General features: G+C 39.3%; 1 protein-coding gene across 7 annotated transcripts in view; it reads left to right on the plus strand.

Annotated features, from left to right (window-relative positions):
* The window catches only part of GRM7 (glutamate metabotropic receptor 7), a 902,635-nt gene that overhangs the window by 731,312 nt on the left and 145,107 nt on the right, over window positions 1-26,216 (plus strand). For all 7 annotated transcript variants that reach the window (XR_012431374.1, XM_045384769.3, XM_045384772.3 and 4 more), the window contains exon 8: window positions 6,471-7,406. Coding sequence is in view for 6 of the 7 variants with exons in the window: in XM_045384769.3 (XP_045240704.1) it covers window positions 6,471-7,406 (936 nt within the window). In the remaining variant the exon portion in view is untranslated. The remainder of the gene's footprint in view (window positions 1-6,470; window positions 7,407-26,216) is intronic.

The following is a 26,216-nucleotide window of genomic DNA, read 5'->3' on the forward strand; positions in this document are numbered from 1 at the left end:
TGAGATCTGGGTGGGGGCACAGCCAAATCATATCACCAGATAAGTGGTTTTGTAGTCACTATTTCACTTAACAGCACAAAGATTTTCTTCTGCATCCTAGCCTTTTGGAGATTTTAGTTCAGTGGTTCCCAAATTTGTCCACATACTGAAATCACCTGAGAAACTTTGAAACACACTAATGCCTATTTCTTGCCCCTTATAGATTGTAATTTAATTTATCCAGGGTATGGTACAGGTTCTGAAATTTTTAGAAGATCCCCAAGTAATTCGAATGTATAATCAAATTAGGAATTACTGCTTCAATTCAAAGTTGAGCCTCAGAAACCTTAGGGAAATCTCCCGTCTAGGATCCCCTGGGGCTTTGCAGTGAAATACAGTTCTGGATCCTTCCATGGAAGCCCAGGGTCTGCTGCAGTTAAAAAAATTCTAATAATGCTGGCTGGGCACAGTGTCTCATGCCTGTAATCCCAGCACTTTGGGAGGCCAAGGCGGGCGAATCATGAGGTCAAGAGATTGAGACCATCCTGGCTAACACAGTGAAACCCTGTCTCTACTAAAAAAATGCAAAAAAATTAGCTGGGTATGGTGGCGGGTACCTGTAGTCCTAGCTACTCAGGAGGCTGAGGCAGGAGAATGGTGTCAACCCAGGAGGCATAGCTTGCAGTGAGCTGAGATCGTGCCACTGCACTCCAGCCTGGGTGACAGAGTGAGACTCCATCTCAAAGAAAAAACAAAAAAAAATTATAATAATGCTGTGTACAATTCTTTCTACCTGGAGTACATTTAAAAAATGATGATTTTTATCATTATAAATTTTGAATAAGTAGAATGTGAATTGGCAATGTTTTTAATTGTAATATAGAGTCCCTAAATTCTGTTCACTGTCTAGTCATGCTACTTAATGTTCAAAATATGGGCTGAGGTTAAAAATGTCTTGAGGTGCTGCAGAACTCCTTGTCAAGCACTTGCTAACTCCTCTACCTCACTCCTCTTCATCAGAACCAAAACCTGGCTCTTTCCTAGTATTGAAAATTCAACATTCCTATGAATTTTTCCTAAAAAGCTTTTTTTCTATAAATTAGACAGGACAAAATGTATTTTAATGAACAAATGGCATTTTAATAAGAAAGTTCTTTTTTTAAATTAGCTCATTCTATTAAGGTTCTAACAAGTAAAAATAATATTGCAGAGAATTATGCAATAAAAGCACCAGCCAGCTTGGTCTATGGAGTAAGCTTTGGAAATATGCAAATGGAATTTCACCAAGAAATATATCCCTGAAGTGATAAAATTTTCTTTTAGATAGAGTGTGTCTGCGTGGGGAAAGGAACAGATCTCTTCTCCATAAAAATGGATGCCCTGAATGGTGTTTATAACTATCTCTTTGGTTTTTGTGTTTGGCAGTAAGACAGCAACTAATTTAGTTTTATTTTAAAATTCCAGTGATTATAAGGTCTGCACATTCCTTGTGGAGTAGCTTTGTCTCTCTACTAGAGCCAGACACCATTTTTTCCCCTAACATGTGTGCTAGAAAACTTTAGCTGGTGGTGCTTTTTCTGTATTCTGTCTGAGTCAGAAGCAATGGAGTCAAAACTTATTTTCTGAATTCAGTACTTTACCACACCTTTTTCTGAGCATTCTCAGGAGACAAAGACAAAAACTTCCATTTCTTTCTAGAGTTGCCTACTATCCATGTAAGAACTTGAATTATTGGTGAATTTTTCTGATACACTCAGAAGGTTTGCATGTACCAAATGCATAAATAAGAGAAAATGTATTAGATGGAATGCTTGACAACAATTAGTAGATGGCCCATGGAGAACTGGTTAACCATTAAAGACAGTTGGTGACATAATTTTGCCTTCAGAGGTGTAAATTATTTTTAGTCTGTCTTTCTGTCTTCTTTATTTTTTGCCATCCTCAGCATATGAGCTGTGTGTCTTAGGCTTTTTTTTTTTTTTTCTTTTTGAGACGGAGTCTTGCTATGTTGCCCAGGTTGGAGTGCAGAGGTGCAATATCGGCTTACTACAACCTCTGCCTCCCAGGTTCAAGCAATTCTCCTGCCTCAGCCTCCTGACCGGCTGAGATTACAGGCGCCTGCCACCATGCCAGGCTAATTTTTGTAGTTTTAGTAGAGACAGGGTTTCACCATGTTGGCCAGGCTGGTCTTGAATTCCTGACCTCGTGATCCACCTGCCCCAGCCTCCCAAAGTGCTGGGATTACAGGCATGAGCCACTGTGCCCAGCCAGCTTGTCTTTTTCTTGTTGATAAATGGCTACTATAGCTCCAAACATCATGTATGCACAAATCAAAGTTCAAAGGCTGAAGGCAGTGTGGAAATGAGAAGTACAAAATAGAGTCACATGTCAAAACACTAACCAAAATAGAGTTAGTGAGGGCCATAACAAAGAAGTTGACATACTTGCATCCCTGAATGTCTTGCTCATAGCTTGCAAACAGCAAGAAGAGCTTCTCACAGGAATTTTCTCTGGCCTACAGTATTTCAGATAAGAACCTCAGATCAGGACAGTTGCCTACCAATGACTACCTCCCCCAGTAAACTAATGACAACTCCTGTAGTGAGCTTCTGAGACCAGTGACCTTTCTTTCAAAGCGATTTGTGTGGGTGTCTTTCCTTTGTCTTAATTTTGCTTGGGTGTGCTGCACACCCCGGGTTACAACCCTTTGCTCTTCCCAAATGAAATCTTTTGTTCCAGACAGCGTGTCTGTCTGAGTTTCTTTTTTTAAGTTAACAATAGCATATTCGTTCTTTGTTCCACTTGTATAAGAATGAAAAACACTTTCCTAGGACTCTACAAGCAGCTTATTTTTGCTTTCTTTGACCAGAACTGCATAATTTGCTCTTTGCCTAAACTATTGATCCATTTATCTGTGCAATCTATTTGCCATGTATAGTGTCAGTTTTTGCTATGAGATGGAGATGTAAAGTTCTGTTCTCTTGCCAAAAGCTAGGATCTCAAGAGCCCTTCCCCAGGAGCCACCTACTAAGCAGACCAGGTACCCTAAAGCCATAAACCTTGGATGTCCAGGGGGAAAATGCATCTTTATGGAGAAATGTAAACTTGCATCTTCTAATGAAGAAGATGATAAACACGTCAGTCTTTTTCTTAATCTTTCTGCACCTTACATCTGGCTTTCCAGCTAACTGAAACACAGTTTTTTTGCAGAGTTTAGGAGAAACTTGAAATTTACATTCCTGTTAGCCTTCTTGAAAAGTAAACTGACATTAGACTTGATTTTCATAGCATTAAATAATTATCTTCCTTTAAAATAGATACCCATGGGCATTTGCAGCTGATTATTTCTTATGAAACAAGGCAGCGTATCTGTGTGGATGGGTGTAGATATATACAAATGATACACATCATATTAACAAAATTCTCATTTACTAGAGCTTTTAAAGGTTAATCAGTACCTTCGTGGAACACAGATTATATTTGCAATAATGATTTTTGTTAGCAAAGGGAGTAAATGAGACTTTTATCCATCTGGAGCGGGAGGAATCTTTGTTGGTTTAACATATACAATTAAATTGAGTTGAAACCTGCTTTAAACGAAAAATGAAAACAAATGAAGTGATCAGTCAGTGTGATGTCCATGGTTACAGCTCTTGTATATATTTGGATAAGTTGAGAAAATAAAAAGCTGTGCAGCATTGCCAGGTATTTTGTTTTATTCCAACAGAAAAATAATGAGTTGGCAGCATTTGAAACTGGCTGTAAGGTATTACATATGATAATAATTTGTTTATATATTTGTAGGAGCCCTACATTTATTCCTGTAAAGTTTAATTATGTGGCACATTAGTAACCACTAATGTTGAAATCAAGCAAATGTATATATCTTTGTTGTATTAATACCAGCAATTTTTTTAGTTTCCAATTCTTGAAATTTGACATTTGTAAAGTCAATGCATATCTTTCTCTCCTGTCATAAGTTATTTCCCTAATTTTATGACTTTGAGATGGCTTCCAGTGACTTATTGTCTCAAAAATTATCATATTGAGAAAGAGAAGATTGTGCTTTATAGTTAGTGATTTATTAGTGCTGACTTGGGTTTTATGCTTGGTAAAATAAGTTCACACTAGAGTCATCTGAAGATACTTGGGTCTCTGGTTAAAGTTTAAATTCAACCATTAAAAGGTTATGCTGTTTTACCAAGTTTAACTCCTGAGCCATTTATTTTTCTGAGTTAACTACATCCAATTCAGAATTTGAATGTAGTTCACATTCAAGCATTGATGGAAGAATCACTCTCTGCTATGCATTTCATTCAGTATATTAACACAACACTGAAATTCCAATATGCAATATATTATTTATCTTTTGCCTTTATGTCTTAAAATTATGCACTTGAAAACATGTCTCAGACTTTCCAGTATCTTTCTAGTCTATTGTTTAGTTCAATTGTATTAAAAATTCAATTAACTACTTATGGGGAAAATCAGCCTTAATTGTTAATTGGAATTATTCTGTTTAACTTGCAGAGGTAGTACATCTTTTGTGACTTGTGAATACTAAAACTATTTCATGCATATATTGCTCAGGACTCTTGGTTGCAAGGATTAATAATAAAGTTCAAAGTATTTTAAAATAGATAAATTTATTGGCTTAAATAATGTCATAGTCTAGGAAAATTCTTGCTTCGGGGATAACTATATCCAGGAACTCAAACAAGCTCACCAGTGATCTTTGTCTTTCCACTTAACTTCCCTCTATGTTGGCTTCTGTCTCTAATAAACTCCTTCTTTTAGCCATCAGCACTAGCCACCTTATATCCTAGAAACTCTGAGTCCAATGAAAACAAATATTTTTATCCTATGGGACCTCAGAAAAAGTCATGACATTAAATTCTATGACCTGGGACATAATTATGCCATCTCTGACCCAATCTCTGTGGCCAGGAGGTTGGAATGTATCAGTAGTTGACTAATGTGGTTCCTGAACAATCCTCAGCAGCATCACCTGGGATCTTGTTAAAAATGCATATTCCTGGCCGGGCGCGGTGGCTGATGCCTGTAATCCCAGCACTTTGGGAGGCCGAGGCAGGCGGATCACGAGGTCAGGAGATCGAGACCATCCTGGCTAACACGGTGAAACCCCGTCTCTACTAAAAATACAAAAACTTAGCCAGGCGTGGTGGCGGGCGCCTGTAGTCCCAGCTACTCGGGAGGCTGAGGCAGGAGAATGGCGTGAACCTGGGTGTTGGAGCTTGCAGTGAGCCGAGATCGCGCCACTGCCCTCCAGCCTGGGCGACAGAGTGAGACTCAGTCTCAAACAAACAAACAAAAAATGCGTATTCCTCAGGCCACATCCCAGATCCAATGAATCAGAAAATCTTGCAGACTTTATTGTAACAAGTCCATATAATTGTGATGCATTCTTAATTTTGAGAACCACTACAATATACTAATTGGTTAGGCCTGGGTCATGTGCACAACCCAAGAGCTTCAGTGTAAGTTCAACTGCACAGAAAGCATATGGAAAAGGAATCTGAGGAACTGATACCAGGGAAGAGAAAGAGCAGATGCTGTGCTGGCAAAGAGGAGAGATGCCTACTCTAATGAGATTTCCACCCAATAGTAAAGTTTCCTGTTGTATCTAATGCCATTATTTCTCAGAACACTGCTGGTTATGTTGCCCTCCAGAAAACCAGTGTTTCAATTAAGCAAATACATTCTCCTCTAGGATAGTCTAAATGTCATCTGCAAATGGGGGATGGCCAACCTTGAAACGTTTCCAGACCATATTATTTTCTTATCAAATAATTCCTGAATTCATAGGAAATAGTCTAATACAATTAAAGCCTTCAGTAGTAAGCCCCACTTCTCCCCTGTGATAATAGATTCACATTGCTGCAAAAGTTCTCAGTGAAAATGACAGTAATGCTTACAGAATTTTAGGGAAGATAGCCAGCACTACAGTATTATCCAAAATAATTTTAGAACATTTTTAAAAAATAAAACACCTAACAAAGGAGGTGAGTGTAGCTTTTCGTACTGCCGTAGTTTCTTGTTTTTGTTTTTTACTTGATTGGGGACATTTACACTTATTACCCAGGGGAAGACAGTAGACTGCATGCCAGTTTTTCTCAATTTATCTGCTCACAAGAATCCTCTGGGCACTTGTTATAAATACAGCCCCTCAGGTTCTTTTTCAGGATGTTCATATTTGGAAAGTCAGGAATGGGAAGAGGGAATTTGTATCGCCTCAGGGAATTCTTAAGATCTGGCATGTTGAGAACACACTAATGGTGAAGAGCGAGGATGCTGGAGTCCTATGGTATGGGCTCAAATCATACTTGTAACTCTTGCAAGCTGAGGGAAAGCTAATTCAACCTCATCACAGCTGAAATGTCACTTGCCATGAGTACTGTTTGTTGCTGGTGTTCTTCTTCTACTCTCTTGAAGAATCTGCCTGATTCACCTTCTTCTTTCTTATGTTACAGATAGAAGACATGCAGTGGGGTAAAGGAGTCCGAGAGATACCTCCCTCAGTGTGCACACTACCATGTAAGCCTGGACAGAGAAAGAAGACACAGAAAGGAACTCCTTGCTGTTGGACCTGTGAGCCTTGCGATGGTTACCAGTACCAGTTTGATGAGATGACATGCCAGCATTGTCCCTATGACCAGAGGCCCAATGAAAATCGAACCGGATGCCAAGATATTCCCATCATCAAACTGGAGTGGCACTCCCCCTGGGCTGTGATTCCTGTCTTCCTGGCAATGTTGGGGATCATTGCCACCATCTTTGTTATGGCCACTTTCATCCGCTACAATGACACGCCCATTGTCCGGGCATCTGGGCGGGAACTCAGCTATGTTCTTTTGACGGGCATCTTTCTTTGCTACATCATCACTTTCCTGATGATTGCCAAACCTGATGTGGCAGTGTGTTCTTTCCGGCGTGTTTTCTTGGGCTTGGGTATGTGCATCAGTTATGCAGCCCTCTTGACGAAAACAAATCGGATTTATCGCATATTTGAGCAGGGCAAGAAATCGGTAACAGCTCCCAGACTCATAAGCCCAACATCACAACTGGCAATCACTTCCAGTTTAATATCAGTTCAGCTTCTAGGGGTTTTCATTTGGTTTGGTGTTGATCCACCCAACATCATCATAGACTATGATGAACATAAGACGATGAACCCTGAGCAAGCCAGAGGAGTTCTCAAGTGTGACATTACAGATCTCCAAATCATTTGCTCCTTGGGATATAGCATTCTTCTCATGGTCACATGTACTGTGTATGCCATCAAGACTCGGGGTGTACCAGAGAATTTTAATGAAGCCAAGCCCATTGGATTCACTATGTACACGACATGTATAGTATGGCTTGCCTTCATTCCAATTTTTTTTGGCACCGCTCAATCAGCGGAAAAGGTAAGTGAAAATGCACATCATAACATGTTTTTTTGAAAATGTGTTGATTTTTGTAAGTACTGAAACCAAATTGATTGTATAAAGTAAGAAGTTCTCTATATGCAGAATGGTATTCCCAAGAGTAGAGAACCAATTCAAGGTCTAGTAGACTTCAGTGCTCTAAGAATCTAAAACTGAGCCACATTCATTCCACTGGAAACCAACCAGATGTAGCATTTTCAAATTAATTAAATTATAGAATTATTAAATGTAATGAGAGATTATCTAGTATAAAATTATCTAATCTATCTAAAATAACCCTTCATACTCATTTATTCCCCACCTTCTCCACTTACCCACATATTTTTGGGGGATAGGAAAAGAGGAGCATAGTACCTTCTCCTCCAGGTGGGGGAGTGTGTGATGGTCATTATTATCACCAGTGTAAATGCTCTCTCTCTCTTCCTAGTGGCTACCTAGGCTATTGCTGTCCATTGCATCTAGTACTCAAGCTTTACAACAGAATAGAGTTGCCCAGTTGTATATGCACAATATATACCCAGGTGGGTGACTATAGGAAAGATTTGGTTAGCATTTCACTGTAGTCTCCCTACAACTAGATGGACATTAATCACATCCAGCAATTCATAGTGAGATCAGAGACATGACTTTCTGAAAGAGGAAGAGTCAATATTTGGTGCAGAGCTAGTGTCATCAAGCTGTGAAACTTTGAGGCCAACATATTTGCTAGTTCACACGCACCTTCCAGGTAGTTATAAGTCTTGTGAATCTTTGATTTAGACAATTCTATGGCAGATTCCGACATGATTCTTATACATCTGACTCCTATACTCACCCACGTGGCTATAGTTTCATGTAATATCAACCCTAATATATTGATACTGATAAGATATGGTGTCTTTCACTGGATGTAGGCAGCTCTGGCAGGTTAGTACAACTGTGACCTAGAGTTCTAACTGACATACTCAGCACAAGAGGGTCTAGGGATAGCTTGATTAGATGTTAGCACATCGGGGGTCTAGTCTGCTTCCATGTTACTTTGGACAAATCTCTGAAACATTCAGGGACTTAAGTGGGAAAAACAAGGATTGACTCAGAATGTCTAAAAATTTACAACAACCTGTGTATCCCAGAATTAGATTACTCTAGTTTTTCTTTGTTACCTCTGTTCTCCATATAATCATACAAAGGATTAATGGCTTCTAGTTTTCCAGCTGAAAAGATGTATTTTACCTAAATTGTGTAATTCAGAGGGGCTATAATTTTGAACTGTGTTTTTAAAAAAGTAAATATTTCATGAAGCCACACAGAATCTAAAATCAAGGAGAGTGAATAGTTCCAGATTATGGTTTTAGTCATAAAGTATTTTAGAGAAAGTTCTTCTAAAATATATGCTCAATAAGCGTAGCATGTTTCAATTTCATAATGTATGTTTACTGTCTGTGAAACCAACTTGAATATCATTTTATTTCTTCTGTGTATTCCTGGGCCAAGGGAATAGTAAAATATGAGTTAGAGTGGTAAAATACAATAGAGAGAAGAAAAAAAAATCCCCAAATATATGCTGGTAAGTTAATAACTATTGAACTTTTTATAGGGAATGATGAGTATCATAAAAGCCTATGGAGATAATAATTATTTTGTTATTAAAACAACTCAATACCTCATGCAACAGGTTAAAGACATAAAACCTTTCCCATAAGTTTATTCTTGAGGAATATAAAAAGGAAAAATAATTATAGTGGTTTTATAGATGAGTCTGATTGTAATGCCTGTTTGACAATATATGTCTCTACCATTTCATTTTTCATTTCTTGTCATGATTATGGATCTTTTCAGTAAGGTCACAGGTATAATTTATACATTCATTTAAAAATCTGAAATTAAAACAAGGTTTCAGGAATTAAATTCTAATTGTTCTAGAGAACAATGTGTTGGTAGAATTGGAGTGTGGGGAAATTTAAGCTGTCTTCAAGCAAAAGGCACGTATTTTTCTTTGGGTATTCTCAATAGGTTATGAAATTTTACGTGGTTGATTGACACAATTAAAGGCACAGAATTGCCAAATGGGAACAGTAAGTTATTATATGAAAATGCACATCCACTTATAGGCATATGGCTAGAGAAGCATGCACAACCAATGAGAAAATACCAGCGTGTATACATGAATCTATGGCATTTAAAATGTGGAAAGTGGCACATTATCAAAGAGATCACATCAGAAGGGATTTTTGCCAAGCCAGCAACCTACAAAATCACAGCTTTTTCATTTTTCTTTAGATCTAACAGTTTAAGTGTTTTAAATCAAAGAGTTATAACAGGAAAAATAAGATTAGGCAGTGAGTTCAGTAATAACAATTTACTGTTTCAAGAAATTGAATTTATATTGATTATGCTAGGAATATCTGTAAAAACTTCTGTCAAATTTATTAGCACAACATTAAGAGCAAGCAGTGTTCTTTTCCTTATTTATTTATTTTTATTTTTTTTGCAAAATATTAACCCCCATGAAGTTTATTTTTGCTTTTATTAAGGAGGATATGGAAGACACTGCTATCTTGTTTTATCATTGTTAACCCCATGACTTCTAGAATGAGCATCTTACCACGTGGCCAGGGATGGAAGTGGTGAACTGTAACCACAAGGGAATGATTCAGGAATTATATTTAGGTGATGTAATGATGCAAGAACACACTAAAACTGGTACATCAATAGCACAGTGGAAGCTGGCTGGCCCAGTGTGATGTGATAACATCCCATTATTTTGTTCTGGCACTATCTGTTGAGTACTAGAATATTTTCTATAAAAAGCAAAAGCTTGCCTTGTGTTTGTATCTATACAGAGAGTTGCACATCTAGGAAAAGAAGTATGCTTCAGGTAGGGAACATGCAGCCTACCCTGTCAAAATCTGAAAAATTCTATAGATATGTTCATCTGGAGCTTTGTAGCCAGTTATTGCCTGAAGAGTTTTCTAGGTAAGTCAGCATATCCTTATACACAGGCAGGGAGACATGCTTTGTGCAATGTCACTCTACAAAGGGAAAATGATCTTGATACACAAGGAATGGGATCATAGGTTCTCAAAGGTCTTCCTTTGTGTACAAGTGTGTTTGTTTAGATAGGAGGATGGTAAGAAGAGGAAAAAGAAAAAGATTGAGGCAATTGAAGGACAGAGAAAATTGCTAAAAAGGAAAGTGGCTTGAAGAAAGAATTGTGTCCTCTAAAATGGCACCCACAGGCCACTTTTCTGTGCATATTATAACAGAACCAGAGTACATTACAAAACTTAAGTAACTTGATTTGCACTGGAGCCTTTGGTCACTAAATGACCGAATTGGGGCAACTATAGGCAAACTTTGAGCCAGTTCAGGGTTCTTATCTCAGTGGTTCTTCAAATTGTGTTCATGTTCATGATCATCCCCTGAGGAATTTAACAAATTATCACATATCTCCCCAACCCTGTAATCCCCTACTGGTTTGACAGGTCTAGAATGGGGCATAGAACTATTCACTTTTCAAGTTTGCTGGAAAAATGCCAGTAGATACCAACCATACTTTTTAAAAGCCTTACTACTTTCTTCCCATTTACAGAAGACATCCTGTAAATATTTACTTGATTCTTAACTTCAGAACCTTTGGGAATCAATTAACTCTCATTTCAAGCAAAGTGAAGGTCCAGAAATCAAGGAACCAGGAGATCAGAAAGACACTAATCCACAGTCAAAGACAAAGTCAAAGATTAGAATGTCTAAATGAAGCATCAGTCCCAAGACTTGGGCCAGAGACCATTAAAAAGTCAGAACCAAGTCCCTGGTCTTGGGACCAGAGATACCAATAGAATAGGTAGACAGTGGTGTTCCCCAGCAGTATTTCTTGTGAGGCTGAGAATATAGACCAAGACCTTTTGATCTTCTACATGTAACAGATAGCGCCTCAGAATCTAAACACAAACTAAAATCTGCCCAGAACTAATACAGGGATCAGAAATATTTGGCAGGTAGATAAATGTTTCTCCATCCATACCCAAGGCAGACATCACTAATCAATTATGACACACTTCCCCTGTACTCTGGTATGGTCTTGAAATCTTTTTTTATACAGTTTAAGACAAGGACTATTAACAAATCAGAACTGGAATTTGAAATCCATTGCTATTTCTGATTTAGTTTCGGATTCTTGATGCTTCTTCCCATTCAGCTGTTTGCTGTCATTGTGTGAAAACCAATGATAGTTTTCGTAAAGATTAATCTACTTAAAGAATAGTCAGGGAATTGGGGTGTGCTTTAATTCTTGTTGGTTTTGTCTCTGATTACAAACCTTTTTTGTTAAATTGCCAAATGCCATACAGCAAGGAGCAGCCCTGGTTCTCTTAGGAAGCTATGTATTAGTTTATGCTTCTGTACTATTTCATTTGCTTAAATTTTTCTCATGGTATTTCAGTAGTTAAACTTACAATGCATGTACTGTGCCCCTGGTACTCTGTTAAGGACTGTGATGCAGAGATAAAACAGTGGCATTTTCCATTAGGAACTCATACACTAATGGTCAACGTAGGTCTTCAAACAAACACTGAATAAGCGTGAGAAATATGACAGTTGTAGCACAAAGAATGAAGGACAGACACATGGAGAAGGAGCTTCACAGAAAATATGACAAGTGGACTAAAATTTAGAGGCAGAAAAAGTGGCATGACAACGTATAAGAAATTATATTACATGTTAAAAAGTGAGGGACAGTGTTTTCAATACATAGCACATAGAGAAGAGACAGATTGCACTTACATGGACTTTGACTCATAAAATGTGAGAGTATAATCAGAATTAATGAAACATCATTTTATGTGCAAATTTTGGAATAATGTGAATTCCAAATTAACTTTTGGCAAGAGGCCCATCTTTTCCACATAGTGGGTCAAGTTAATTTAAAATATTGTAGCTTGTAAGCTGAAATACCTGTTCTACCTTAAGAGGAATTATTGCCTTATGTGCCTGTTGAATTCTGCATGATCTTTCCTCTGATGCAATTCCACCACCCTCTCGTTTTGTAGGGCTGGACTCTATAGCAGAGGCAAAGATATGGTAAAAAGCAGCAAAGCCAAATTGTGAAAGGCTCTGTTTGAATTTTCTCCTTGAAGCTATGAAGAGTCAGCAGAAATTTCTAAATGTAGGAGAAATGTGAGCATAGGGTATTTTGAATTGAGAATTTTAGAAATAGTGCTTGAGGGTGAAAAGCAGCTAGAGGTAAGAAAACTAGTTGAGTATCTATTATAATAATTTGACAAAAGATGGCACTGGTTTGAAGAAAGCTTAAGGGACTGAAAAAGATGGAGCAGGTTTGAAAGCTATTTTGGACTTTTTAAGCATTAAGAAAATATGTGAGTAGAGTAAGTCTTATCTTTTATTTTGTGTTATGTTGTTAATAGAAATACAGTTTTCAAAATGTTTAATTTAGAAAATAACATTGCCCACTATTTAATTTTTTTTTTTTTTTTTTTTTTTTTTTTTTTTGGAGACAGAGTCTTACTCTGTTGCCCAGGCTGGAGTGCAGTGGCATGATCTCGGCTCACTGCAAGCTCTGCCTCCCAGGTCCATGCCATTCTCCTGCCTCAGCCTCCAGAGTAGTTGGAACTACAGGCGCCTGTCACCACGCCTGACTTATTTTTTGTATTTTTAGTGGAGACGGGGTTTCATCGTGTTAGCCAGGATGGTCTCGATCTCCTGACCTCGTAATATGCCCACCTCAGCCTCCCAAAGTAATCTCTATTATCAACAACAACTAGCCAAAGAAAGAGAACTCTCATTATCCCACATCCTAGAGACAATCATTGTCCAATCATCTGGTTGTAACTTCCAGTCATATAAACATAAACATATTTACACACATACCCAAACTTATTTTAAAACAAAAATCCATATTTTCTCTTCTAGCATGCTTGGTAAGAATCTTCACCTTGCTTTGGAACACAGGAGAGAGAGGTGTCCCAGTACATAGTTTTTGCTGATGCCATTTGTGCACTCATGCTGTGATAGGAACTCATACTGGTTGCTGAGGTCTTGCCTCTACTGTTTGGTTTTGTCTGTTCGTGTTTCTATCAGAAGCCTATGAAACTATTTTCTTTCTGTTGCCTGCTGTGACCTTGGTGATAACTGAGTTTCTCTCTAAACAGCTGTCAGAAACCAGCTGTTTGCAAGGCTGATGTTAGCAGTGGCTTGGAGTGGTGCAGTCCTTTTTCTTCCTGCCATAATGAATCAACTATTTTCAGATGCAGTCACCTAGGATAATTGGAGTCTCAACCATCTTAGACCCTTGCTTTAGCTAGAATAGCTACTTCAGCAGGTAAATATCAAGGGCCTGTATAAAACTGAACTGAGCTAAAACAAATACGGGAATAGCTTACAACATTAAAAGAAAGGTTTTAATCACTGAAAGTTTGAACAGAGAGATACTCAGAAAGAGAAATTCCTTCTAAAAGGGAAGACTCAACAACAGACCTTGAATCTTCCTGCCACCTCCCATGGAGAACTCCCTGGAGCTCACTTCTCCCCCTAGGTTTCTTGCACTTTGAGGCCTCAGCCACTAAGAGACACAGCCATAGGGACCCAGGCCTCACCTTTATAAGCAGAACTGGGATAAACTGACACATGTTCGTTCCCTAGCTTTTCTCAAAGCATCAGAGACCATCTCTCATTTTCAGAAAGAACCTTTCTCAAAGCACAGGAAACCATAACAGAGCATGGTGTGCTGATGGGCACTCAGGGGACTGCCAAATCCTCGGCTCCATAGACTATAGGTCACAATACTGGCCCAATTGTGAATTCTTTCCAGTCTCATTTACCCTCTTTTCTTGCGGTCCTAGAAGCTGGTTTATTTGGGCATTTTCTTCTACTCCACCATCCTATACTGCTTTGAGCCTAATCATTGTACATTCTGGATGTATCACTTAACTTATTTGGTCTTCACTTCTTTCCTCTTTACCATAGGTCTAATTATTCCTACATCTAGTTTTAAGTAAAATAAAATATTTAAATTGCTTAGCGTACAAACTCAAAAGAGTGATGATGCAAGATGCTAATGAAGATAAAGAACAACTAGAATGCTCATATACTCCCAGTGGGAATATAAAACATGGTACAAGCGCTTTGGAAAACAGCTTGGCAGGTATTTTTAAAAATTAAACATATACCTACCATACTGCTCCAGCCATTCCTCTTACGTATTTTACCCAAGAGAAAGGAAATAGTGTATTCATGTAAAGACTTGTACATGAGGATTTTTTTTTTGTAGCTTCATTTCTAATAGCCCCACCATGAAAACAACCCAAGTGTTCCTGAAAAGGTAAAATGGATAAACAAATTGGGATGGATTTATCTACAAAATGGAATACTACTCTGCAGTAAAAAGCAATGGACCAGGCTGGGTGCAGTGGCTCACACCTGTAATTCCAGCACTTTAGGAGGCTGGGGTGGGTGGATCACTTGTGGTCAGGAGTTCAAGAGCAGCCTGGCCAACATGGTGAAACCCTGTCTCTAGCTAAAATACAAAAATTAGCCAGGCATGGTGGTGTGCATCTGTAAACCCAGCTACTTGGGAGGTGGAGGCATGAGAATTGCTTGAACCCAGGAGGCAGAGGTTGCAGTGAGCCAAGATCACACTACTGCACTCCAGCCTGGGCAACAGAGCCAGACTCTGTCTCAAAAAAACTGCAATGGACAATTGATGCATTGAGCAGCATGGATAAATCTCCAAATAATGCTGATTAAAAGACCCTGAACATAAAAGAATATATACTGTGTGATTCAATTTATATCAATTTTTAAATATCCAAATTAATCTGTAGTGACAGAAATCAGATGTTGTCTGTGAATAATCAGGGAAGGGCTGAAAAATTACAAAGGGGCATGAGAAAATTTTGGGGGTAATACATGTTCACTCTCCTGACTGTGGAGGTGGATTCACAGATATATAAGTCAAAATTGATCAATTTGCATACTTCAACATGAATAGTTTATTATATATTAATTATACCTCCACAAACCCATGACAAATTGCTTTGTACAGAAACCCTTCTCTTTCTCTCCTCTTCCTCTTTTTTTCTTGAAATGTAATCATTAAGTTGCCTTATGTCTACTGGCCTATTTGCACAGTACTGAACCTAGAAATATATTTGTAATGATATTAGAATTGTGCAAATTAGAGCATGTAAAGCTCTTTAAACACTCTCTACCACATGGTAAATACTCAGTAAAGGATAACTTTATTCTTCTACCCTAGGTTCCACATAGCAAAATATGTCTATCTAGGCATTGGCTGGAAGGTCCCCAGAAGGTAAAATAGTCACATATCTGGGGGAACTGTCAGGAGAGGCTGTAGTATAAATTAGCAGGATTGTAAGAGCGGACACTGGAGAGACAGGTAGAGGTAAAGCCCTAGAAGATCCTGTGTGCCCTATTAAGGAGCTTGGACTTTGTTCTTTAAACAAGGGGAGAAGTATTTCAATGATTTATAGGATAGTAGTGTGACTTGCCTGGGCTTACGCTTTAGAAAATTACTCATTGCTTATAAGTAATGGATTGCATGACAGTTAAGATGTGAAATTTTACCCTGGAAAGACAGGCACTGGCTACCAATCATGATTTAAATGGACTTTCCTAATGCTCATATTTTTAGACCCAGGTTAGCACACAACCTATAGAGTGCGGAAGAATGAGAAGAATCCCTTAGAGCAAAAATTGGATCAGAACTGGCAGTCACTTATAGTACCTTTACATCCCCCTTCAGAAAGAGGCCAGTAAACCCCTCATACCAAAGAACGTTAGATGAGTACTCAGCATATGATTCTCCTCCCATCTCTGCTTCATAGGATATTTGGTGGAGAGGAAAGTTGAACACTGACTTCAATCTATGGCCTCCCTCCCCAAGTAAAGCATGAGACGTTGGAATGAGACTGCAACACCATCATAATGGATGTATATTATGGGTAATCACAAGAACTGTTGTTGAAAAATATCCATATACTAGAAATACTGCCCATATACAGCCTTCCTTGTTTTGGTATATTCTCAGTACGTTACCACAACACTAGTTTCTTCTGAGTATAATGGATCTCTGGCTATTGAACTGTAAGCAGTTCCTAATGAATAAAGCTATCCTCCAATGACTGGCACTTGGGGCATAAGAGTTCAGGGCACATGCCACCTGCTGTGGAGTTGTGCACCTTCAGATGGCTCAGCTTGTTACCTATTATAATACATTTGGTTGCTCTCTACCCACCCAGCTCAGGACCACATTTGGCTCTATTGGTCTGACTGGGTTTGGCCATAAAGTTTTTGAGTCATAAAGCATTGAGAAGTGAACAACCTCAAATAAATAGGTATCCAATTGCAGGCTTCAAAGAGGACCCCTGTGGAATATCCCAACTCAACAAAAGCCACATTTTCCCATCTAAGTCACATGTACATGATGGTGTTGGGGAAGAAAACAGGTCACAAATAGTCAATAGAGAGATCATAGAGCAAGGTATACTGTGGCAAGGAATGTAAAAGACAAGTTAATGCCACTAAACTAGCACTTCCTTGAAGCTCTCGATGTCTCTATATACCTGCAGGAGGAAACTCACACTCAGTAAGTAATCAGTAGAAATCTATTGGTGGACAAATGAATGACTGAAACAAAACATCTCATTTTCCTTTTCATATTGCAGGCTCTTCATCCTCACTTTCAACTTAGATGTGATCTCATGTTAGTGATTTATCGCTTGCAAAGGACTTAGATTGTTTCCAAAAAAGGCTTGATTTATATATAAGGAGTCAGTTGTTCATACTTGGAAGATTCTGGCTAACAGACCCAAAGCCCTAGATCAGCTTGTAATGATTGGGTTTTAGCATCAAGGTCAGATATTTAGGCTGGCGAAATCTGCCTTCCAATTCTGTCAATTCCGTTGTGTTTCTCTGGTAACCTTCCCAGTTCCCTGTCAAAGTTACTGGGTTGAGGCATCATGGCCAAATTAAATTGTTGATGAGGTGAAGGCTGCTGCCTGGTGTGACACCAAATGCCGGGTGAATGGAGCCCTTGGTTTTAACCCAGCAATCAGATCATTCTCTTTTATTTTCATGTTCTAGATCTTGAGGTATGGAAATACCTTGTGCATTATTTTTTTAAAGAAATTAACTGAAGAGTAAAGAACCACATAGATGTTTCTACTGCCATATACTGAGGTTCAACTTAAATGCTGATCTTTTTTTCCCAAATCTTTAGTGACTGGACAGCATAGGGATAAGTGGTTTTTTTTTTTTTTGGTTGTTGTTTTTTTTGAGATGGAGTCTCACTCTGTCGCCCAGGCTGGAGTACAGTGGCCAGATCTCAGCTCACTGCAAGCTCCGTCTCCCGGGTTCACGCCATTCTCCTGCCTCAGCCTCCAGAGTAGCTGGGACTACAGGCGCCCGCCACCTCGCCCGGCTAGTTTTTTGTATTTTTTAGTAGAGACGGCGTTTCACCAGGATGGTCTCGATCTCCTGACCTCGTGATCTGCCCGTCTCAGCCTCCCAAAGTGCTGGGATTACAGGCTTGAGCCACCGCGCCTGGCTGGGATAAGTGTTTTATAAGGCCTTGGAACCTTTGTATTAGTTTCTAAATTGGGACATTACCCAGTTACAGTTTACTAAGAATGGGTCAGAATCTTAAGATGCTTCATTGTTGACAATATGGCAACAGTAAATAAACAGTAGAGGCAAGTTAATGGCACAGTCCTTGGACTGAAATCTCTAGAAATGGCCAGGTAAGAGGAGACATCCCATATTATTCCAGGGTTGAGAGCTGTGTGGATGATTGGTAAGCAAGCTTATTGAATTTTAGATCCTAATAAAGGGGTTTGGGAAATGAAAGGAATCATCATTTGATTTTCTCATAGAAATCCAGCTTCCTACTGCAGTTGTTAGGAAAAGAAAATGTAAGGAAATGATTTCTTAATGGTGACACTGACAATCAGTCTAGCTGATGCAGAAGCACTGGTGTCTATAACAGGTCCTCTGATGCCTCAAATTGAAAATTGTCTCTCTAATGTGCCTGTGTGCTCCCATTCAGCTTTATGTTCCAATTCATTGCTTGACTTATAACCAACGGTGATTTTTTGATCCAAGGCCTCCCTTCATACAGGTCTAAAAAAAAACCCTGACTAGTAGATGTTCTGAAACAGCAACTAAGAAAGGTTTTTGTTCCCTGTAGTGATACTATCTTTATTCCTTCAGTGCCTACCACCCCTGAGCTAGATATTCTAGGAGATCGAGTTTTAAAATAATTTCCTTTTCATTCAGAATGTCCCCCTGTTATTTAACAATCCATTTTAAAGCACCTGTAACATGACCTGCAACCCCAACCAGTGAGGATCACATCTCTTGCTTTTTAGAAAACCTTCCAGCGGTTTCTTACTGTTACTATTATTATCATTGCCTCCCTGCCACCATTACAATTAGGACAGTATTCAAACTCTTTCTTAGAGCCCAGGAGGTTTAGCTCAAGATCACAAAATACAGCCCATGGGCCTGTCCAATGAGCAACTTGTTTTTATAAATAAGGTTTATTGGAATACGGCTGCATCCATTCATCTACGTACTGCCTATCATTGCTTTTATTGCTACAAAGACAGAGTTGAATAGCTGTGACAGCGATTATATGACCTGCAAAGCTAAAAATATTTATAAACCAGAATTTTACCAGAAAAGCTTACCAGACCTGCCTTAGATAATCTATTGCTTTCTTAGCTTTCTGACCTTCATTTCCAATTTCTTCTCATCCTTGCTGACTTCTCTTCAGTCTTGCTGATAGTATTTCTGCTCTTCAAAACCCCAGGGCCATTTCCTTTCCAGGACCTTGGTTCAGGATGTGCCTTCTTTATAGGAGGCTGTCACACAGACCTTCTCATGCTGTGTTCTTCTCAAAGAACTTAAAGCTCAGCCTACAGACACATATCATGGCTTCCTTAACTCTCCTCCACCCCAGCTAAAGTGAGCTCCACCCCAGTCATATTCTGTTTCTTCCTATTCATCAGTAACTTATGTCACTTATTGGTTTGTTCATGTGTACCTGTATCTCCTCATTAAAATGAAAGTACCTTAAATGCAAGGCCTTGGTCTGTCTCCAGTTCTACTTTGTATCCCTAGAGTGCTGAGCAGTGACTGGTACATAGTAAGTGCTCAATAAATCCCTGTGGATTAGATGGAAGAATGAATGAATGAATCTGTTGTGGAGTATGATACAGTTTCTACCCTCAATAAACTATTTAGAGAGAGCCATGTACATTAATGTCTGAGAAAATAAGAAAGTAGGTTTATAGCAAGAACAGCCTGTGCAAGATCAATCTTGCTAAGGGAGTATGTCATGAAGATTGCGTAGACAAAGCTAATGGTCAAGGATGACCAAGCACTGTTAAACATAAAAAAGACTTTCTAAAATGGTAATCAATTTCAATAAATAACTTCAAAATCAATTCCTTCAATGAATATATTAAAATGTCCAATCTCATATATAATTTTTAGTCTTCAGAACAGTAAAGATGAAAACATACAGTAATACACAGTGATGGTGAGGATGTGGGAAAAATGAATATTCTTATCTATTACAAATCAATGTCCAAACTGATCAGATATTTTAAGGAGGGTAGTTTTATGCTATATATCAAAAGCTTTTAGAGTACGAACAACTTTTGACCCAGTAGTTCCATTTCTAGGATTTTTGGAAAGGGGAGAAATTAGAAACTTCCTCAAAGACAGAAGTACCAGAATGTTCACCAGAATATAAGTAGCTAACAAAAGGGAAGTGACAGTGCATTATAGAACTTCTACAAAATATACTACTTAGAATTGTTAAAAATGATGGTGCAAATCAGAGTCCAGAACACCAATTGTTGAACATTCTCTGTGTGTCAATCACCAGTCTGAACATTTCATATAGATTACCTCTTTGAAACTCCACACCAAACTCTAAATAGGGACTGATATCATCCCCATTTACAGAGTAGAAAATAGAGGCTTACAAAAGCCTCTAAGGTCTTTGTTCTAAGGTCCCAGAGCCAGAAAGGGACAAAGAAAGTTGCTTATCAGGACCTGACTCACATAATGCTCTGGGATACGGACAATAAAAATGACCAATTATTTTACCCTGGACAAATTACTTGATCTTTCTGGGTTTCAGTTTCCTTGTTTGTAAAATGAGAATAACAGCAGTATTTGTCTCACAAGGTTTTCGTGAGGATTGAATGAGTTAATTCATTCTGTATGTATCTATATTAAAATATGCATATACATATGTGTGGGTAGCTATATCCTAGCCACTGTTGTGCATGCAGAGGAGGCATGAGCAGGTAAAAGAGATAAATTCCCAAGTCTGCATTCTAGTGGATAGAGACAGACTTTAAATGAATAAATGAAATATAAAGAGAAAATCAGACTGTGGCAAATATTTTTTTAAAAGTAGATAAGAAATACCAGGATGGGGCACACAGTCTGCTATTAGGAATAGGGACTCAGAGCAGGGCTCACTGAGAAGACGACCTTTGCACAAAGATGTAAAGAAGCAAACCCTGAGGAGATCTAAGAGAAGAGCATTCCAGGTAGAAAGACCAGCAAGTGCTGAGGCAGAAGCATGCCAAGGCTATTTGAGAAACGACTAGAAGAGTAGTGTGAGCTAGGATAGGCATGGTAGGAGATGAACCTGGAGGATAAGGTGGCAGGGCGACTTGTGTATATGCCATTTGTCCACTGCTGGAGAGAAGCTAGTTTGTGTTGGAAAACATGGGGAAACTGAATTCCAGCACCAATCCTACCCTTGCACTCAGCCTAGGAACAGTTTAAACCTGAGAAGACCTGAGTGGACTGGTAACCTCTTCCATGGATAAGAGAATGGGGCTTCCACACATAACTACACAATAATGTAACAATATTTAGTAAGAGCACTTCCATGCATGGAAATGTTCTTGCTAGGTAAAGTATCTTCTCAAATGCATCCTTCTATGCAGCTCTGACTCGACAATAACACTTTTGCATTTAAAATACTATTTTGATGAGATCATTGCTTCTGGCAGTTGCCTCACCAAATGTCTCCTTTTGGTATCATTAAATTACGATTTTATCAGGTAGCAGATGGTGAAAGAATGGCCCCATATCCATAGCCTTATATTCCAGTGATTTTGTGGTTATATCCAGTTTGCTGGGTTTTGGCACTTTCCAATTTCAAACATTTATTCATGCATCCCACTAATGTCTACAAAAAGCCACCCTGTGCCACGTACGTGTTTAGGTGCCAGGGGATGGAAAGGGGAACAAAACAAATTCATTGCCCTCATGAAAATGATATTCTATGGAAAAGTGAGACAATGTGCAAACAAACAAATAGAAAATGATAGAAAGACAGGAAAAGTAGAGGAAGATGGGAGATAGATCTTACTGAGACTCCTATATGAGATGTGAATGGTCAGGAGGGCTTCTTGGAGGAGGTGCTCTTCAAGCATAAACCTGCATGAAATGAAATAGCAAAAGGAAAAGCAAGGGAAAAGGTGCTCAGAGGAGAGTGTGAGTGACTTGAGAAACAGAAGCTGGAGTGTAAAGGATGGAAGTAGAAAATGGAATGGGGTGGGGGTAGCCAGTGGCTATATATGTAGGGCTTAGGAATTTATTCTGAGCAAGACGGGAAAAAGTGGGAAGCTTTAGAAACTGATTTATGTTTTAGAATGACAACTTGGACTGTTGGTAAGAAGAAAACTGTGGAGGAGCAAGAGTAGGGTCAGGGAGGCCAGATAGAAGTTTCCCAAGCATCTGCACATTTGATAGAGCTTCCAAAATTACACCCTTGACACAATCCACAGAAGGGGAAGCAAACCACTGAAAGTGATTTACTCACAATACAAGCATCCTACTTTCCTAGCTTTGGGGAACTCATTTTATCAAATCAATTATGTAGGCAAGTTCTACAACTTCCAGAAAGTGAGCAAATCTTGCAGGCAATGTCCCAAGGCTACTGACCCCAGTTCTTTCTTCCTTTCTTCTGAAATGATGTGACTATTCCAAGTCTCATTCACCTGTCCAGTGGCCATCTGAGATAGTTCCCAGACAGCAAATTAGCCCCCTAGGCTTTGTTTAAAAAAATCCCTCATTGATTCAGCAAATTTTATTCAGCACCTTGTTGTGTCCACGTGCCATGCATCATAACCACAGTGTAGGTCCATGCAGGTTGTATTTTGCATCCTGTGTAATGCCAGGGACTGTTATTCACATAGGTTATGATGAGAATGCCACCCCATGGAGTTGTGCGATGTGTTGCCTGCATAACTGCACCCTGTAGCCCTGCCAGTGTGCTAGGCACTGGGGATAGGAACAAGCAAGACATAATATTTTTGGTTCACCATGTTCCCAGGTTAGAGTGATTGCCCTTTTACTTGGCATCCTAATGAATTCATTTGTTTTTCACCATCCTCTATGTAAATACAAACATGGGGTTACTGACAGCAGGGTGCATTTCCAAAAATGCAAAACTTCCAAACCTGTCTTCCCGACAGGCCTCAGCAGTATTCATTCTGGAAACCCATCAGAAGCATTTCAGATCAAAGCAGGTTACAGAGGTGAGCCGCAGCCAGGGATGATTTGAGATTCCAGACACATCCTGACCACCATCTGGGCCTCTGCAAAAGCATCTGCAGGCTCTTCTCAAAGCTCAGGGCCCCCACACAGAGCGCAAGAAGAGATATGTGGTCTAGGAGAAACCAGCAGATGGTGAGTTACCCAACTTCTTATGAGGTTAAAAGTGTCAACTCATCATTGTGGAAGGGTGGGTAAATGCCTTCTATTCCCGTCTTCCTTTCTGTGTGTGTGTGTGTGTGTGTGTGTATACATGTGTATTTCTGATACAATCCTCATTTTCTTATCCTGTGTCCTCTTGTGCCTTCTATTGCAAAGAAATATTTTATTCAGTCAATTGTTGATTGATGCATTCATTCAATATGTATTTACAAATACCAACTTTCTGCCTGGCACAGTCTAGGCCTTGGGGACAGTGAACAACATTGAAAAAGTTAGTGCTTCATGAAATCTACATAGTAACTGGATAAAGCTACACATCATTTTGGATAATGATATGTGCTCTGAAGAGACAAAGACAGGTGCATGGGAATAGAGAATGACTGGAGAGAGCAGGGCTACTTCTGATTGGTAGTCATGAAAGGCTTCAGTGAGGAGGTAATACATGAGCTGAAGTAGTAATGAGAAGAATCTAGAAGCAAACATAATTGGTTAAACTCCTTTACATGGGTCTGCTAGATACTTTCCTCTTCTTTTTGTCAAATATTTGTTGAATGTGTACATTATGGGATAAAGTAGACAATTCAAATATGAGTATGTAATATATCGGTTGCTTGAATGCTGTGATATGATGGGAGGGAGAGTGAGAGAGTGGTTAAATTAATCAAATATTAGCATATAATATATAAATTGCTTAAATGCTGTGATGTGGTGGGAGGGAGAGTAAGAGGGTGGTCAGGGACACCATCTTGGAGGTGGGAGTATTCTTGAATAGAGAACAAAGCAAGAGAAGGAGTCATGAATATAACTGGAGATGGGAGTAGGGAAAAGTGCCCAGGCCAGAGATGAGCAAATGCAAGGACAGGTAGGCGCCAAGGCAGGGGTAAGACTGGCAAGAGGAGCAGTAAGGAAACTCTTGGGTCTGCAGTGAACAGGCAGGAAAGAGTCCAGGAGGGGGCAGGATCCTGATCCCTTGACATTATATAGGCCATGAGGGGAAATTTCAGTTCTATTTTGCATTGTGTGGGAAGTCATTGGATGATTTTGAGCATGATCTGACTAAACATTTTAAAGGGACCACTCTGTCTTGGAGAAGAACAGACTCTAGGGGTGAAAGTGGAAGCAGGAAGATAAGCCAGGGCACTGTTCACTGTTACAGTAATCAAGGCAAAAGACCATGGTAGCCTGGGCTGGAGGAATGAGTTAGAGGTGTTCAAAAACAGTTTGATTAGGGAGATGTGAAGATGAGCTAGACTTAATCTGGTGATTGATGCTATATGAGTTATAAACAAAAGGGACAAATCCAGATGACTCCACAGGTGGTGTGCGTACAGCTGTGTCAACAGTAGAGTTATTTCTGAAAAGGCAAGACTAGAGGAGAGGGCAGGTTTGGCAGGAAAAAGGCAACTTTGGACGTGGTAACATAGAGATGCTTATGAATGGTGGTAAAGATGTCAGCTGGGAGTTGAATACACAATTCTGGAATTCAGGAGAGATGCTGGGAATTATCAGACTGCAAATGATACAGGGAACCTGGAGACTAGATGAGATCATGTGGGCATAATTGTAGATACAAAAGTAAGAATGATGCCCAAGATACTCCAATATTTAAACTAGGAAAGAAGAGGAAGTAGCAAAGGAGCTGAAAAAGAATATCGCAATAGAGAGGAGGGCAACTGTGAGGGAACAGTCACCCAAAAAGTGATTGAGGAAAGGGTGAGGAGAAAGAGGGAATGAACCATTGTTTTTCAAATGCTGCTTAGAAGTACTAGAGCATCACACTGAGCTTATTACTGCAGAATTCAAGAGTGATTTGATGGACTGGTATTGGTGAAAGCCTGGCTAGAGTGGTGCTAGGGAGAATGGGAGGAGAGAGAGCTTCTGTGAGCATAATAAAGGCTTTCAAGGGGTTTCACTGTCATGATTTCGTAAAGCACATGCACAGCTGTGAGGACCCGGCTAGTAGCTGGAGAGGGTTATAGGATCAAGGGAGGGTGTCTTTAAGTGTTTGTCTGGTGAAGACAGTAATCTTCCAAGAAAAGGAAACTTTAAAGTTCAGAAGAGTGAGGAGATCATTATTACAGTGATGTGCTTGTTGTTTGTTTGCTTGGTTGGTTTTGTAACATTTTCTGTATTAGGCCATTCTTGCACTGCTATGAAGAAATACCTGAGACTGGGTAATTTATAAAGAAAAGAGGTTTAATTGGCTCATGGTTCTGCAGGCTTTCCAGGAAGCATGGCAACATCTGCTTCTGGGAGGGTCTCAGGAAGTTTTCAATCATGGTGGAAGACGAAGGGGATGTATGCATCTCACATGGCAGGAGGAGGAGCCAAAAAGAGAGTTTGGGGAGGTGTCATGCACTTTTAAATGACCAGATCTTGTGAGAACCCACTCACTATTGCAAAGACAGCACCAAGCCATGAGGGATCTGCCTCAGTGACCCAAACACCTCTCACCAGGCTCCATCTCCCACACTGGGGATTACACTTCAACATGAGATTTGGGAGGAGACAAATATCCAAACTATATCCCCTTTTAAAAATGTGAAAGCCATTCTTAGCTTGTAGACCACACAAAAACAGGCTATAAATTGCCCATGGACCATAGTTTGCTGACCCTTGCAGTCCAGCAGACTGTTCCATGATCTTCCATTACCAGACTCGAATATACTGGATTTAGCACATCAATCCTGGGGTCATTGTGCACATGAAGGATATAAGGTTTCTATCTATTAGACAGTGCACATAAAAAGACTTCTGATCCAGGGTACCTTTGTTTCTTGGAGTGGGTCATTTTTGGTTTGTTTCCATGAGGATGAGATCTTAAAGTATGTTTTTTGCTAGGACCATGGATGACATTAGAAGTTAGAATTACAAGTTTCAACAAATAGATCCTATAGTGCTGGCAGATACCAAGAATGCAAGAAGGCTCTTCTAGGAAATAGCATAGACCTGGGTTGACCAAGACACATCATAAATGAGGAATATGGGAAGTTGGTGATGGACAACAGATCTCTTATTACATTT

This window comes from Macaca fascicularis, chromosome 2 (assembly GCF_037993035.2).
Source record: "Macaca fascicularis isolate 582-1 chromosome 2, T2T-MFA8v1.1".
Classification (NCBI taxonomy): domain Eukaryota; kingdom Metazoa; phylum Chordata; class Mammalia; order Primates; family Cercopithecidae; genus Macaca; species Macaca fascicularis.